General features: G+C 33.3%; 1 protein-coding gene across 1 annotated transcript; it reads left to right on the top strand.

Annotated features, from left to right (window-relative positions):
• Positions 1 to 7,261: 7,261 nt before the first annotated feature.
• LOC133295629 (uncharacterized) lies at positions 7,262 to 9,517 on the top strand. Its single transcript, XM_061494476.1, has one exon. It carries the CDS (start codon positions 7,445 to 7,447, stop codon positions 9,173 to 9,175), a length of 1,731 nt encoding a protein of 576 aa, XP_061350460.1. The 5' UTR covers positions 7,262 to 7,444; the 3' UTR covers positions 9,176 to 9,517.
• The last annotated feature ends 8,870 nt before the right edge of the window (positions 9,518 to 18,387 follow it).

The raw sequence follows: 18,387 nt of genomic DNA, 5'->3' as shown, positions 1-18,387 counted from the left end.
CATAGCCATTATCATACTAATTGGTCAAGATAGATAAAATGGATTGGGGACTGTTGCACATTACGACCCTTGGAGTTCCTCTCATCAAGTCTATATTTCTCAGCTTATAGTGGTTGGACATCATGCTTGCTTCACGCATATGCCAAAACTGGACAACTAAATCAACAATGAAGAAGAAAACACACACAAAAAAACTTTATGATCTTTTGCTTATTTTTTAGATAAAATGATAATTATGATATCTAGAGTAAAGCAAAAAATCTTAAACTAGTTGAGTCAAAATTTGTCTCTATGTTTAGCATACTGTAATTAGGAGATGATAAACTTTGAGCAACAAAAAAATGAAATGCATTATGATAATTAAATTCGGCGTTTTAAGTAGACCATAGACAAATATTTTTTTTCTTTTCCTAATTGAAATGTTAGAAGTACGTTATCAATGGTTCATGTGAAAGTGATAGAATACAAAAACTGTAATACCTAGCGTGGTTGGTATCTCCACCTTTTTCGTTACCAAGGTTTCGTTAAAATATGGGTTACATACAACAATTTGATGTTTTTTTTTTCAAGTAAGAGATTTTAAATATTGTTGAAAAATCTGTCCTCGTTACAACAACATTACAAACAAAATCAATTACAGTGAGTGTAAATGATAATTTGTTATAATTAATAGATGTAGTTATATAAAATATATTCATTAATTTTGCATACAGTTGTTGATATTACCAAAAATCTTTTAAGTTGGAATCATCTATGGCAATCATATCCATTTTATATATAAAACAATAACTTATTATTAACCATGTACAATTTAGAAATCTAATTATTGCAACCTTACCTAAAAAAAAAAATCTAGATACAAAATTATTGAACTAGTTCAGTCAAACAAGTGTCTCTATAATGCCTTGTGCAATGTAATTAGGAAATGATAAATTTTGAGCTACTAAAATATGAAAATGCATTATGATTAATTTGGGGGTTAAAGTAGACAATAGTCAATATTTTTGTTTTTCTATTTGAAATGTTAGAAATATGTATTTAATGGCCCATTTGAAAGTGATAGAATAGAATACACACATTATAGTACTGAACAGCTTAGAGACTTAGCGTAGTTGGTATCTTCACCTTTTTCGCAACCAAGGTTTCGCCAATTGTATCGGTACAAACGAAATAAGGAATTACTCTCAAATTACAATCTTTGAGCAACATGCTTAAGCAAAAAAAAAAAAGAGTGAATCCTCTCGTGTTAAAAAAAAAATATGATATATATATGTGCGAAATTATAAACATATAAAGATGAATCAATGTTAACAAAGAAATAGAGAAAAAATATTTTAAAATAAATAGTTACAAAATCATCACAGTTGATTTACCTTTTTATGATTATGATTTTTTCTTATGATTATGTCATGTCTTTTTTTTTAACATGAGAGAATCAATTTCCTTCAAACCAAATTTGATTGCTTAAACCATAAATCAAATGGATGATGACAATAATTTAGCTATTTATATATAACCCATATTCTATGATAGGTGGAATGATTATGCGACATATTGTTCGTATTATACAGATTTAATAGAAAATCCATGTAGCCATATCAAGCAATCTCCAATGGTATAGTTGTTTCCATAATTGGTACATTGTTTAGGAGGCATCTTGCCCCTCCGTTGAGTTGATGAACATAAGATATTATTTTATATATCTACTTTTCTCTTGAAAGCTAAGACATTTTCAGACTTTTCTACTGTCTTGAATTTCGCTTCTTCCCTACTCAAAGGTAGCATGGCATGGCTTTTGCATATGAATGGCGTTCTGCACCTAACATATCAAAAAAACAAAAAACAAAAAACAAAATAGCACGGTGCTTTTTGACTCAAATGGAGAAGTTTAGAAGTAACTCTTTTTCATTAAACAGTAAATTTGAGACCAAACTAATGAAAGTGGTCATGATTACAACTTAAACTTACAACTTCAAGTGACAAGTGGGAAGTTAAAATTGAATTATAATCTAGATTCATTTAGTTTGATATAAAGTGAATTGGGAGTGCATAGATCAAAGAAACAACGAAATTAGAGCAAAAGTTCCCACATTGCTTGCATTATACAGAGTGGCATACAAGCAAGACACACGAAGTTGACCCCTAAACTTAGGCATGTGTAGAATGTATGTTGCAAGTATACTGTATGGGGAGACATATATAACTCATATTTTGCAATGGATTTTTTTGGCTCAACCAGTAGGTTGGCCCTATGATAACAAATTACTTAGCTTTGTAAAACAACCTAGCTGAATTTCTTTGGATTAGTTCAAAGCTACTAACTCTAAGGGCGCGTTTGTTATGCGGGATTCTTGGAAATTCTCGGGAAACTGAATTTTTCTAAATTTTTAATTTTCAGATATTATCGTAAACTGAATGTAAAAATTATATTTTTAAAAATTGAGATTCTCGGATAAAAAAAATTTCTCCTCTATCAAACGCCCCCTAAAGACTCATATAGTGGACACACGACAAGATAGGATAAGATAGAATAAGTGAACTGAATAAGAGTAGAAAATGTTAAGGGCTTGATAAACTCATTTCGTATAGTGTTCGATGCGTATTAGACAAACAGTATGATATGATTATATTATCTCATCCTATGTTTGGAATGAATTAGATAGTGTCGGGATATATGATACAAATAGACAAAAATAGCCTCTATAAAAAATTATATATTTTTATTTAAAATTGAATTTTAAACTATTTTCTTTTCTTTTAACTTGCATTAGTTATTATTTTATTTTAAAATATATATATTTGAAAACATAATTTTAAAAAATATATTCAAAAACATAAAATCATTACCAAATTATAATCCATATTTTAATACTTCCAAGCATATATTATATATATAAAAAAAATCAAATATAACATGTAAAACCATGAAGGAACAGTCAAGAGATATTATACTTATACTTATACAATTTTTAAAATTATATTTTTTTAAATTGATTTCTAAACTATTTTTTTTTCACTTATTTATACATTAGTTATTGTTTTGTTTTATTTAAAAAAAAAATTGAAAGCATAATTTTAAATAAAATATATTCAAAAACATAAAATCATTACCAATTATAATCCAAAATTTTAATACTTCCAAGCATATATTATATATATAAAAAATCAAATATATCATGTATAACCATGAAATAATAGTGAGGAGATATTAGACTTAGCGGAGTCAGCATAGTAACTCAGCCAGGATCAAAAAAATTTAGCCAATATCAAATATTAAATTCTATCCTGCAGCTAAGTTACGATTATTTAGTAACGTCTAAAACATGGCTAATTTTTAAAAGTCAGCTAAAGCCAAAACGTTGGCGGAGCCACTGGTTATACATATTACCCTCGTGCATATGATTAAATAGGGAGTGTGCATAACCTTACTTACTATTAAATCATCAAAATTAGGAGCACAGTATGATGTTTTCATTGATCCAAAAGTTAAAAAAAATAGATTGAATAGTTTGTACTGTTGCACTGTTTGTGATTACCATCTTAAGAAAGTTTGTGCAAAGAGCAAGATTAATGGGCTCCAAGCCAATAACATTAAGCCCCCTCAAAATCCAAGCATGTTTGTTGCTGCAAAAGTTACTTCCTAAGTTGTTATTGAATTCATTGAAAATGCATGGATTGGAAATTTTAAGATAAGCCAAAAATAACAACCAAAAAATCACCTACGATGATGGTAGCAGCGAACGTGTTTCTTGTGTGCCATGCTATTAACCTACTCTACTATCAAGGGTTCATTGACAATAATGGTAGCCAGTGGCGGTGATTGGCTGGTGGGTTGATGGCGATGGTTGACCTGTGATAGGGATGAGTCTCGGGTGCTCAAAGATGTTCCCAACAGGCAAATAGTTCTATTTCCCTTTAGGATTAGTTATCAGGTTGAGAGTGGGATAATTTGGATCAACAGAAATATAAAAATTATTAATGTAACATCGTCTAACAGGTTAAATTTTTGAGTTGAATTAATTCTTTACATGTTATCAGAGCATCGGTATCATGAGTTCGATCTCCACTGCCCTTTATTTAATTAATAATTTAATTAATATATCTTGCGTATAGGAACATGTTAGATATATATAAAAATCATTAATGTAACCTCACCCAACAACTTAAACTTTTAGATTGAATTTATTCTTTACAAATAGGATAACTTTATCTTATCATATTAGCTCATCAAACAACAAATAAAGAACATGATAGGATATTCCTACTCTTACGCTGTTGGCCCTAAAGTTTTGGTTTAAAGCATATAGTTTTTTGGTCACATTAATTACATAAAATAAGAATCCGTGACCAGCAGAATAATGGGTATTTTGCCCTTTAATCTAACAGTGTTTGTGAAAAATTAGACACCAAATGACATGATGGGTCATTCAATATTGTTTTGCATTAGTACTAGTATCTAATTTGTCTCGTATCAAGGTTTAAAAAACGCCCCTCCATTTTTCCCCAACCGAACCCCATAAATTCTGCAAAAGTTCATGTTCTTGGTAGGGATGGTCAATATTTTAATGCTTTTATTCGGGAATGTCATGACATGGGTAGCTTTACTCTTTTGCTTTGAGCCTGTGCTCTGGCTATTACCGTTTGGACCTTCTATTCATGATTTCTCGTGAACCCTCTTTTGTCTCTTAATGCAAACTATTTAAGATATATGCACCATTTGATTTGAAGCTGATCATGTGGCTAGGATTTCATTGCAAAATACTCTTCAAGTGGAATTGCATGCATGGCAGTGCTTCCCCTTTGGCTTTTCTTGGACTCTTCTTTACTACAGGTTTACAACCCACAAAAAGTGTTGGAAAAGAAAGCAACTTTCTCTCAATTAGTTATGTGATTCACTCGCAACTTCCTATTCAAAAGGTCACTGCTTGCTCAAGGCATCCAACAAAGGGTTTCACATGGTGGGGTGTGTGCAGTGTGACCGTGTCATTTCCATTCCAAGGCCATTGAAAGCTACCCCCTTTTATTTTTTTTCATAAAATTAAAGTTCTGTCCTTATTAAGTCGTGGTCCATATGCACTTTCATCTACTCTCTGGGCACTAATTCACATTTCTGACTCAGTTTTGCTCTTAATATTATTTTCACACTGTTCTAATTGTGGTCTGATTAATTTGCTGTTGGTCGGTTACTAGGATTAAAATGACAGGAAATATAAATACTATACTTGATATTTACTCATTAGTTTTGTGGAAACAATGCAGTGGAAGCAATCTCAAGTGGAGATGAATTATGATATGAACTGTGAACTGAATAGAAACACAGTAAACACTTTCCTTACTTTAAGTGAAGTATCCAAAACATTATCCATAATTCTTTTATTTGATATATGTTCCATATTGTAAGAAGCCGCGATGCCAGATTTTAAGAAAAATGAACACGTACAAATTATGAACTCAAAATAAGCTAATAAAAAGTATGTTATACGCTTTAAAAAGTTAGAAGAATATCTTCTTATATAAAGTTGGGAAGGGAAAATATTAGTTATTGAATCACGTATGTATAATAATAAAAAAATAAAACCTTATAACTTTTGTTTTTAAGTTATTACGTGATTTTTAAGTAATTTTTAAAGTTGTTAAAAGTGACTACGAAAATGCTATAATCCCCACCTCCGTAATCATATTAATATACTTGGACCGGTTATCCCAAGATTTTTTACATAGTATTAGAGCTCGAGTGACTATAAGGTCACAAATTTGATCCTTACCGCCCCCACTTTAAAGTGGAATTAAAATAAATAAAATACACAAAAGGTAAACCAAAAATTGGGCCTGTGCAATTTCTACGCTTCTAGCCTAAATGGCTCTTGCGTGAGGGGGCGTGTTGAGATATATAGTCATCATTGATTGTATGAGCAACTAATGTGAAGTTTATAAAATCTTGATCACTCTCACCCTATGAGCTAGCTTTTAAAATAGTGTATCCCAACGTTATTTATAACTTGTATACTAAACTGAAAAGTTGGTTGATTTAATTTGAATTGACATGGAATTTAATTTAATAGCTATAAAACTGAAATGACATCATATTTATTGTACATGGTCCACAAATTGGAGAAGATAGGAGCTACTTTATTATTATACTGGCTAACAGGGTTATCAGCCTGAGTACCATTAAGATTTTAGTTCATTATTACTAGTTTGCTATTTATTATTTAAGACTTCAAATCCAATTTTATAACCTCTCCACCCCCACCACGGGTCCAATCCAAACTTCAGAGGTTTCAGATCCATGCCATTGATTAGGACCCCTTTAACAATGTTGAACATTTAATTAGAGAAAGTAACAAAAGAGGGTTTATTACCGACGCATTGGTTTAAATGGAAAAAAGGTTCAGGTATATGTAATTCTGACTTTTATCTAAGATTCATGAATATAAAAAAGGGAAAACAACTTCTCCTTTTAAAGGAGAATAGCCATCTTATGTCATAGACACAGTTGTTGTGGATCCCATTGTTTTTTTACAAAAAAAAAAAAGACTCAGTACAAGGACCGATGTGAGAGCTGCAAAAGTTTTTTGGTTGCAGAGAAATGAGAGGTATAAACCCCTATAAAAAATGCCATTATTAGAAATTTATTCCTTTGGTGCTGGCTAATCTATATTTTCTCAGTTATCAATTAGGATGATGTTCTGGGTGAAGAAAAAAAAAAAAAAAACGAAGAAGCTAAAAGTTACCAACTAGCTGAAAGAGAACCAACTATAGTATACGGCTTCTGCTATGGTTTATGTATAAAAGTTACTGTTTGACTAATAATTTGTGTATCCAAAAAACTGTTAATTAAAGTATTGAATTTTGTAATGCATGCCTTGCTTATACCTCACCTTTTGTTTAATTCACTTCCTTTTCTGTGATATGTTTAAGTATTTTATTTTGCAATGTATATATGGACAAAACCATGTTTGGAAATTAGAACCACCACCAATTTGATTCCATCTAAATAGGTCCTCATAGAGCTTAGAGACAGCACCCTCTCTGGCCTCTGTTGTCTCCCTGCAACACACCTCACTGGCCATCTCTATCCTTTTCAAATAACCTCCAACTTCCGAGCAGAATGAGTTGCACTATTCACCATTTGCAATGACGCAATTGCCCCTAGTCCTTTCCACTAAGCAACAAGCAGGTGGCACTAGAAAACACCATATTCTACAAAGCACTTCAAAAGGGTATTCTAGTAAATACATTTACTAGAGTCCAACTCTATCAACTGCAATCTAAGGATAAACATAGATCCGCAGAAACAACCTCTCTCTCTCTCTCTCTCTCTTGATGATATCATAAGATCGTTACTCAGATTCTAAACTCTCAGAAGCGGAAATTATTACGCCAGAATAGTCGTTCCTGCTTCACCGGTAATGGGTTTTCTCAACAACCACTGAGAACGGAAATGGGTGGTGAAGAGTTCGCCGGAGAATCCAACACGGCGGAGGCACTCACCGGAGCTTCCCGCCTCCGGCGAGCCGTCGAGCTCATCTGCTCCTTGCTCTCTCTCTCTCACTCGATCAAGGTCTTCGCCGGAAAATGGAAACTCATTCGGAACAAGCTGGAAGAGCTTCACTCCGGTCTAATCGCCGCCGATAACTGCGATTCCGGCGAGAACCCATCGCTCTCTCGGTTGGTTTCTTCGATTGTGGCCACCGTGAAGGAGTGCGACGATCTGGGTCGGCGCTGCGTCGATTTCTCCTACAGTGGGAAGCTACTGATGCAGAGTGATTTGGATGTGGCGTTCGCGAAGCTCGATGGACACGCGAAGAAGCTTTCGGAGATATACAAGACGGGTATTTTGACAAATGGGTATGCGCTCGTTGTGTCAAAACCGAGTCTTGGAGCTTCCAAAGAGGATGTGAGGTTCTACGTGAGGGACTTGTTGACGAGGATGAAGATTGGTGATTTGGATATGAAGAAACAGGCCTTGAGGAATCTTCTTGAGGTTGTGGTGGAGGATGGGAAGTATGTGAAGGTGGTTGTGGATGTGGGTGATGTTGTTCATGTGCTGGTGAGTTTCCTGGGTTCCACTGAGGTTGAAATCCAAGAAGAAAGTGCTAAGGTGGTTTGTGTGGTTGCGGGTTTTGATTCCTATAAAGGTGTTTTGGTTGGTGCCGGGGTTATTGCGCCGTTGATTCGGGTTTTGGATTGTGGTAGTGAGTTGGGGAAGGTTTGGGCTGCGAGATGTTTGATGAAATTGACTGAGAATTCGGAAAATGCTTGGTCTGTTTCGGCTCATGGAGGTGTCACTGCCTTGTTGAAAATTTGTGGTAATGAAGATTGTAAAGGGGATTTGGTTGGTCCTGCTTGTGGGGTGTTGAGAAATCTTGTTGGTGTTGAGGAAATAAAGAGGTTTGTGGTTGAGGAGGGTGCTGTGACCATGTTTATCAGGCTTGTGAGATCCAAGGAGGAAGCAATTCTGGTGAATTCCATAGGGTTCATTCAGAATATTGCCTCTGGGGATGAGTTGGTTAGGCAGATGGTGATTAGAGAAGGTGGAATCCGTGCTTTGTTACGTGTTTTGGATCCTAAATGGTCGTATTCTTCTAAAAGCAGGGAGATAGCAATGAGGGCTGTTGAGAATTTGTTTTTTTCTTCATCTAGTTCTGTAAGTGTTTTGATGAGTTATAGTTTTGTGGATCAGCTGCTATGTTATATTCGAAATGGGGAGGTTTCAATTCAAGAGTTGTCTCTGAAAGTGGCATTTAGATTGTGTGGAACATCGGAGGAGGCTAAGAAAGTAATGGGTGATGCAGGTTTTATGCCAGAGTTTGTTAAGTTTTTAAATGCAAAATCTTTTGAAATTCGTGAAATGGCTGCGGAGGCACTCTCTGGCATGGTTAAGGTACCTAGAAATAGGAAGAGATTTGTGCAGGATGACCATAATATGGCCCTTCTTCTGCAATTGCTTGACCCGGAGGAGGGAAATTCAGGTAACATAAAGTTCTTAATCTCTATCTTGATGTCATTAACAAGTTGCAACAGTGGGAGGAAAAAGATTGTTAGTTCTGGATATGCCAAAAACATAGAAAAACTTGCAGAGGCTGAAGTTTCTTCTGATGCCAAGAGACTTGTGAGGAAGCTATCATCAAACCGGTTCCGCAATATGTTAAGTGGAATCTGGCACTCATGAATGTAATACATGTTTTTACCCTTTTTTAACTGTATATTTTCATAAGTGTCTTACAAGTTTTGCTAATTTCCCCCCCCCCCCCCCCCCCCCCCCCCCCTTCTCAATATGCTTTCTGTTTTATTCCATTGGCCTTGCCTATGACAAGAGTAGCACAGGTTTATATTGAGATTGTAACCAGATGTAGTGATACCATAAAAGCTTTGTTGTAGATTTTCTTGAGGATATACTCTGCCATTGCTTTTAGGCCTTTAGCTATGGTAGGTTGTACCAAAGAAGGAAAGAATTATATTATATTATATCAAAAAAAGAAGAATGTAATTACTAATTACAATTATTCACATACATCAGTTTTTGTTTGGAAGTGTTCCTAAAATATTATAGTTCATGCATTTGTTAATCGTGTGACCACATGGGGAAGACATCAATCCTTGGTAAAGCATGTGAGTAGTGTCAAACTATCTTTGCTCTAGCCAGCATTCTGTATAAAGAAGATAGCGATAGATGAAGTTTCCATCTGTATTGCTTTGTCTCTTAGCAAGCTCTGTCTTTTTGCTATAGGCTATAGCTACTTCTTAGTTGTTAAGAATGTGCACACAGCACACGTATGCCAGTTGCCCGAGAACTCTTATAGATAAGAGAACAAAAATTATTCCACATCATTCCCCTTTTCTTTATTCTTCTGTTTTTTAATTACTATTTGCCTTCGAGTTCTAAAATGACATGGTGAATGGCTTGTGTGAATGGTTCAGGAAACTCTTTTTTTTTTTTCCAATTTCCAAGTTTCCCAAGTCAATGATCTCACTTGTTGAAATCTTCAAACAGTATTTGGTTCAAAGTTCAAACTTTGAAGAGTTGTTTTATAATATAGCATTAACAGCGTCCCATGGACGGAGAATTGTGCATTGTGGTAGGGCTCGTCCTCTTAACTATGCGTATGACTGGTGTAGTGGTATGCATATTGAGGTTACTTTTGGGAATGGATATTATATATATCTTTTTTGATAGATATTAAATGAGTAGGGCTTAATCAAAAATTGTAAAAAGAGAAACATTTTCCAAAAAAGAAAAAGAAGAATAGAAAACAAAAATTCTTTTAGTGCTCTATAGACTTTGACTTGTTTCTAAATGCTAACCAAGATCAATTACGGGTAAAAGTCTTCTTCAGTTGAGTGGTTGGATTATGACAGTTGCAAGTTATCATCTGTTAAACCGTTAACTCAATATAATGGAGGCTCTTCTTTCACATTGATCTTTGATTTTAGGGGGAAAATATCTTTATAGGAATATGACCTCCCTTAAGGGTGTGTTTGGTACAAGAGAAATTTTTTGGTGACCGGAAATCATGATTAATGAGAATTCAGTAGAAATTGAGTTTACTTGGAATCTTACGAAAGATGTGTTTGGTTCGCCAAAATATTACCGGAAATATTGGGTAAAAATTACTGATTCCATATTTGATTTAGAACGAAATATGACTTGAAATATGTTATTTTACAAAAATAACCCCAAACTATTTTTATTTTTGTAATTGATAGATTGTGTCTAGATTTTTATGTGTATTGGGATATTTTTGTCTCAAAATTTATTGTTGTGCTTTCTCTTTACTTGGTATTCTGATTGGTATTCCGAATTATCATATTATTTTTGATAATCTGAATAGTGACTTTTCTTTATAAATCAAATTACTGGTAATCCTTGGATATCCGGGAATGGTAATTTATTCCTTCTACCAAACGTGGTAATTACATTTACCAAAGAAGGATTACCGGTAATCCTCTCCAAAAACTTGAACCAAACACCCCTAAGAGGATTAGAACAAATGAACGGAAAAGAAAAAGTTTTCTTAAGGTTACGCCAAACATAGAAAAATAATTTTTTGAACAAGTCTTTTATGCACCTAAGTTAATCTTTTTTTAAAAAAAAAAAATCAAAAAGAATTTTCCATGTCAAAGACCAAAATATTAAAAAGAGTATTTTTGAAATATGTGTTCTTCCTAAAACAATGGGAAGGAAGTGGCCCCTCCACCCAAAGGTTTCACACGGGTTTTAATATTATTTGCATTTGTGAATTCTCGTGCCTTGGCTCGAAACATCTTACAGACAGAAATTTCTCATTCTGCTGAGAACTGAGAAATCTTTCCGTGCCCGAGGACTTCAATTTTTTATTGTCGTAGCCTTACAAACAAATTACAATCACAAAATAGAGAAAATGAAAATATAAGCCATTAGTTCTAGTAACGAAGGGTTATATATATATATATATATATATATATATATATGAGAAAAGTGTTTCTCATTTTAAATGACATAAATTAGATCATTTTAAAAGTGAGATAGACACAAAATAAATTTTTTTATTTAAAATTTAAAAATTAAAAAAAACACTCACTTTCTCCCTATGATTTTCATTTCTTGTGTCCATCTCTTTCTTAAAATAACATATATATATATATATATATATATATATATATATATTTTCAGTTTTTCTGGGAATGAAAAAAAAAGGATTTGGGAGAGCCGCCCCCAAAAGGGTCCGACAGTGCTCGAATGGGGATTAGTCTTCGGTTTCGGCTAGAAGATACCCTTCAGATTACTGGAAAAAAAAATGACAAACATCAAACCCATATATATATATATATATATATATATATATATATATATATATATATGTGTGTGTGTCATTTAAAATGACAAACACTTTTCCCTATATATATATAGTTTGATGTTTTTTTACTTTAAATGACATAAGTTAAGTCATTTTAGGAGAGAGATAGACACGAGGAATAGAAATCGGGAGAAAGTGGGTGATTTTTTTTAATTTAAATATCTCTTTTAAAATAACATAACTTTATGTCATTTAAAATGACAAATATTTTTCCCATATATATATGAGATAGGTTATTTTACCTACTCCTATTTTGCCTACCCTTGCCTACCCCTTTCAACATCGTTAGATTACAATCCCATCTGACGGTAGACATTTGCGAAATAAAATAAACCCTTCTTTCTCATTCTTTTTCCTCACCTCCTGCCGCACCCTTTCTCTTTCCTCTCCTTTTTCTCTTCCTCGCGACGAATATCGGAAATTCCGGTAACGCAAAAATCAATTCCTCCAAAAAGAAAAACACATATTCAATAAAAAAAAAGAACCAAAAACAGAACACACGACCATCAAACGTTCTTATTCCTTAGGATTCATTGAAAGTCGTCGCTTCCGATAAGACAATGGAGTGCTAGGGTGCTTATACCTTTATAGAATTTCGAAATAACATAATTCATGTCTCCGCCAAACAATTTGAATATTGGTATGATAAGCAAACAAACAATTCAATCTAAAACAATTCTATACACCTTTAAAACTCAATTGTTTGTTATTTTGCCTACCCCTTTCAATATCGTTTGATTGCAATCTCATCCAACAGTCTATATTTGCGATATAAAATAAACAATTTTCTCCCTTTCTTTCTCCTCACTTCGATATTTGCGATATAAAATAAACCATTTTTCTCCCTTTCTTTCTCTTCACTTCCTCCCACACTCTTTCTCTCTCCTCCCCTTTCTCTCTTCCTCTGCTACCAAGACTGAAAATAAGAGAGAAAGGGAAGGATATATTTACCACCAAAAAAGTTTACAACATTTACAACTAACCTAATCATCATTGATTTCTGTCAATCTAACAGTTATAATTTATTGGAAATTATTGGATCGCATTTATTAATAATTATTAATAAAAAGATTTCTAACCCTTGATATGCATGGTGTTATATTTAGGCCCATTGTAACCTTCTTGGGCTTTTACAGATCTAATGCACAAAGCTGGCGAATTAAATGAGTTATCATACGTTCAAAAAAAAAAAAAAAGAGTTACGATATGATTTGAAACGAGTCAGTTCACATATTACAGGTTTCATTTATTTGTCTAATTTAATAATCGAAAAACCCTAACCCTAAATTTTATGCAACAGTCGCAGAGAAGGAGAAGGAGATATAGGTAGGTATTTGGAACTAGGGTTTAGGAGCAAGCTTTGTGACTGGGTTTAACGCCATTCAAGAGGAAGGAGATATAGGTAGGTATTTGGAACCCCTTTTGTTTTGTTTTTTGTTTTTTATTTTTTTTAATCGTTTTAGCTGAAACACACAGAAAATAAAAAATAGCTTTTCGAGTTTCAAATTTTTCGCATTGGGTTCTCTATTCTCTTTGATCTTTCGCGTTTTTCTTTTTCTGGGTTTTTCTTTTGCCCTTATTTTTTGGTGGATATGGATGGTGATGTTGGTGGAGCTCCCAACATCACCATCGAATTTGATTGAATTTGATCAAAAAATAACTTCTGTGACTGTATCTCCTGTTCTTTGGAATGGATTGGGATGGTTGTTGAATAAGTAGTACATATTAGATGGACAATATTCTGAGAAACTTCCTTTTTTTATTTGGTAATTCACTCTTGGACTTTGCCATCGAGAATTTGAACTTTTGAACATTGAGAGGGTGAAGATATATTGTTCTGAGAATGAATCACACGACGATTTTTCCTGCCAACTCATCATCATGACCCTGGGAGGTTTCTAGACTCAATGTACCCTTTTCCAGTGACCAAATAGCTGAGAAAGTACGAGTATAAATTCCTTCATGATTTTATCTACAAAAGTAGGACATTTGTATTTTTTACATGGAGATCTATTCGACATATGTATAACATTTTTTTGTTACATGTGTTTATCATATAATATCCGTAAACTAATGGTGTAATGGGGGAAATGAAGAAATGCAACATGTGTTATCATTGAGCAACCAAAGTAACCTGTCAAGAAAACTCATGTAATCTCTCTCTTGTGCTTTTGCCTTTAAGTGAATATTATTTATTTTAGAGAAGTATGGGAGTAAATCTCTATGGGGTTTCTGAATCAAATTTATATGTTACTTTGGGATTTTTTTGGCACATTCAGTTACTTTGGGATTCCCATTACTGAGTAACATTCCAAATATTCCATATATAACAAACCTGTTGTATTTAAGAAAAGAAACTAAGATATCATTGAAGTATCTAGGGACTGTATTTAATAAGTCAAAATTTAGGATCTTTGCTAGGTCCACAAACAAACCAATTTAGCTCATAGACTCGTTCAAAACCAGAGTTTCAGTTTTCCATCAGAATTTCATTATTATTCTACTACTTACTCTGCTTAAACTAGATTAAACAAAACAATAAGAGGATGGGTTTCCATTCCAATTATATAATATCAACATTTCTATGCTTCCTAGCTTATTTATGGCAACAAAATAGTGCATATGCTTCACAATATGCAGCATATCAATTCAAAATTGATGAAACTTGTCTTCACCAATTCTTTCATGCAGATTCTGTTCTTTCATGAATCTGATCGACTGTATCCAAAAGCCACTGAATATAGGTCCTCCACTTCATGAAAGGCCCACGTCCTCATGTTTGTTTGGAAGTCATAGGACATTGAGTTATTAGAACTCTCCTATAAGCTGGAAAATGAGCTACTTTCTTCATTGACTCTTGAACTTTCATAATCCCTAATAGGGTTTAGATCCATGAAAGCATTGTTCCCATAATATTGTGTTGTTGATGAATTATTAGACAATCTAGGAAGAAATTCTGGCCCCAGGTTGGAATTTTCCCCATGGAACCAACTTTGAAGATCTTGGGGAAAAGCATTAGATCTTTCAAAGTGTTTTTCATTAGGGTTTTTATTGGTAGATGCATTGAAACAACTCTGAGCTGCTTGTTCTTTGAGATACGCTAGTTGTGCTTGTAAATTTACCACATACAAAAGATCAAAGCAAAAGTGCTCATATTAATTACAAAGCACAAATTGGCTAGGGTTTTCAATTACATACTAATTAATTAAGACTGGTCCTCCATATTTGTTTTATTAGTTCTCTTTTTAGAGTTTGGATTCTCTATAAAGCATATGGTGCATTTTATAAAGTAGTATAGTACATGGTGGAATAAGAAAATTAAAGAAGTTATGTTTTCATATAACCATAATTGTCATATAAGTGTTTTTATTTCATAAAATAACTAAACTGTTCATTTTTCATCAATAGCTATCAACTCCTTATTTTACTCTGTAAGGTGCAACTGCAGGGTACCTATAGTGGATCAAAGTCCCTCTTTTCAAGTTAGGGTGTACCTTTTAGTGGTTGAAGCTTTAATACATTTTGTGTGAAATCCAAGCATTATGAGAATAAAAAAAAAGAGGAACTTTAGAAAAAAAGATTTTATCAGAATTATATATATACTCGAAGGATTATTGAGAGATACATATATAATATCTACCGATGCATATATCTATTGGCTTTAACTTATTTGAGTGTTCATATCATGGTGGTGTACTGGTGTTGGTGGTCATACTGAACTCCTCCTCAATTGCTGGCTTTATATCCAAAAATCATTGGTCCTGTCAACAACTTAACATACAGTGCTCTTCCGCCTGTGCCTGTGAATATTACATATACATATTTTTTATCTCATGCAATGCAGTTTAAGTTGAATTTAATTAACGTGTATCACATGCAAATGCAATGCTGTTTAAGTTTGATTTGTGTTCGTTCTTCATATCTGCCATCTTCTGCATTTCCTCCTCCAGCTTCTTTTTCTTATATTAAAATCTCAAAGTCCCACCATTTTATTCAGGACACAATTCAACGAACGCGAGCTTAGAAATTCATGATCCAAACTAATGTGAGTTTTTTGTGTTGTGAAATTATGCATTGTTGTTGAGGATGTGCCTCGTCCTCCTTTATTAATTGTTCCATAGATTTTCAGATAATTTCTTCCCTTCTGTGTTGGTCATTGTTATTTCTTTTTACTATCTCTAGAAAAAAATAAAGAAAAAAGCATTTAAAGTTCTATGGTTTCAATGATTCCATCCCGTTCTGGTGGTGTTTGGTAGGTGTATATATTTTATTTTCCAAGGAAAGTGGCTGTGGCAATATAATATTTACATGTTTGGTACAAAGACATTTATAATTATCCTAGAAAATTTTTATTCTTAGAATTTCACGTAACACACAAAAATGGCAATGTAGACGGCCATCGAAAATGTGGTATTCTAGGATACCAGTCTAGTGGGGAAAATTTTTGTGAAATTTGAGACAAAATTACCCTTCTCAGACAAAATATCGTGCCCTAGTCATCGACTGTAACATACTCATCTGTTCCAACAGCAAGGCTTCGCTTATCCTCTGAGACACAAAATTGATTTGTGTGAAACTTGGCTAGTGGAGTAGCTCGTGGACGTTCGCCCCTGTGGTTGACATCGGTGGCAAGTTGTCTTCGTCGGGTCCCTCTTAGTTGTATGAGCGGAAGCCAAGATTTCATCAACTATTTGTCTTCTCTTCAATTTTTGTCTCTGTGTCACGATAATATATTTTTATAAATATTAATAGACCCTTTCTTTTGTTTTTCAGAGCAAGGAGAACATCACTCTTTTCGTCTGACAATCGCTGTGCATATTTTTCTCAGGTACTTCGACTTGTGCGTACTATTGGGTTATTTCCTTTCTTTTTTCCTTTTTGGTTGGATATGTCTTCCTTGGTTTTATTTTTTTTTCTTGTATTTTATTATTTTCGCTTACCGATTGGGTTGTTTGTCATTATAATTTTTAGTATAAGCACCTGAATGGTACAAGAGATGTTTACCTTATGCATGTTATTGCAAAAAAGATAGCGCCAATGGCAAACACTGAATTGTGCAAAATCATCCTTCTTGTATTTGAATATTTTTGGTTGATTGCAATATCTTTTTGGGTCAGATTTGTTTGTTTCTTTGCTTCTTGGTTTGGGAAATGGTCCTAATTTTGATGTATAGGTGTTTGGGAATTTTGCTATGGTTGTTTTCGAGTAGTGGGTCATTTCAGATTTTTCTGTTCTTCCCTTGCTCCACCGACTCCTCTTTTCATTGTGTTATTTTATTTTGTAAATGGTTGGCATTAGTTGCTAACTTGGCGTGCTTCAGATTAAGTGAAAACAAGAAATATGAGAAATGGAATTGCCTAATTCACATCCTGGCACTAGGATTATTAGGGAATTTTCGATGGAGTAGGAGCACATGCTCCTTTACCAAAAAAATATAAAAAGTGATGACTCAAAGGGAAATAGAAAAAAATAATTGGATCCAAATAGGTAAATTTTGTCTTATATAAAAAGGGGAACCACCCAGTTGTATAGTCCCAGAGCACGTAAACAAAATCCAAATGAAGGCAATGGTTGCTAATACGCATTTTATACTAATTTTATTGAAATTTTAAATTACAGTGGATGTTATCTTTCTGATTTGTTTGTCTCATTTTAATTATTTTGTCAGGTATTACTGCATTTTATGTATCATCTATTACAAATATACTTTATACCTTTTTAAATTTTTTTTTTCAGTTAGCGTGTTGTTAGCCTTATTTAATCATTTTGATTTTGTCACCATTGTGAGTTCTGTTGCTTTGTTGATGCTATTATACCGTAATTCAAGACTCCAATGAGCATGTTCAATTTTCGTTTTCTTTTTCTTAGCAATGTGCAGGTTCTTATATATGTTTTATGTAAATAAGGCCTACCAAACATATGTTTGATGCTATTATTCCGTAATTCAGATTTGAGGGCAATTTTGTAAATTCAGTTAATATTCCCAGTAACATTTTACAATCAACCAAACATAATATTATAAAAAGGGTTTGGTGTTTGTCATTTTAAATGACGTAAGTTATGTCATTTTAGGAGAGAGATAGACACAGAAAAACAGAAATTATGGGAGAGAGAAAATGAGTGATTTTTTTTAATTTAAAATTTAAATTTTCTGTGTATGTATCTCTCTTAAAATGACAAACACTTTTCTCTTATAAAAAATCACCCAATATTCCTAAGAATTATTCGGCTTACCAAACACATTTTCATAACTTATTTGGAAAACAAAATTTCCCACTATATTCCTCGAATTTTTTTTTTCCGATAAAAAAAAATATCTCCTCTCCCAAACGCCGGCCAGAGAATTGATTGAACTCAATCCTATCCATTAGGCATATAGCGAAATTGATGAATTACCAAAGTGGTATATATAATAGTAAATTAAATCTCATTCCCAAATAATTTGGATGGTGAATGAAATCACTGCTATGGGAAACGAAAGTAATAATAATAATAAAAAAAGTGCTTCGTATATTTTAGCATTAATAAAATGTGAATGAAATAACTG

Source organism: Gastrolobium bilobum, unplaced genomic scaffold (assembly GCF_033153095.1).
Source record: "Gastrolobium bilobum isolate Gb01-03AN ecotype WA unplaced genomic scaffold, APGP_CSIRO_Gbil_v1 utg90846, whole genome shotgun sequence".
NCBI lineage: Eukaryota > Viridiplantae > Streptophyta > Magnoliopsida > Fabales > Fabaceae > Gastrolobium > Gastrolobium bilobum.
This window is presented reverse-complemented; position numbering and strand designations above follow the sequence as displayed.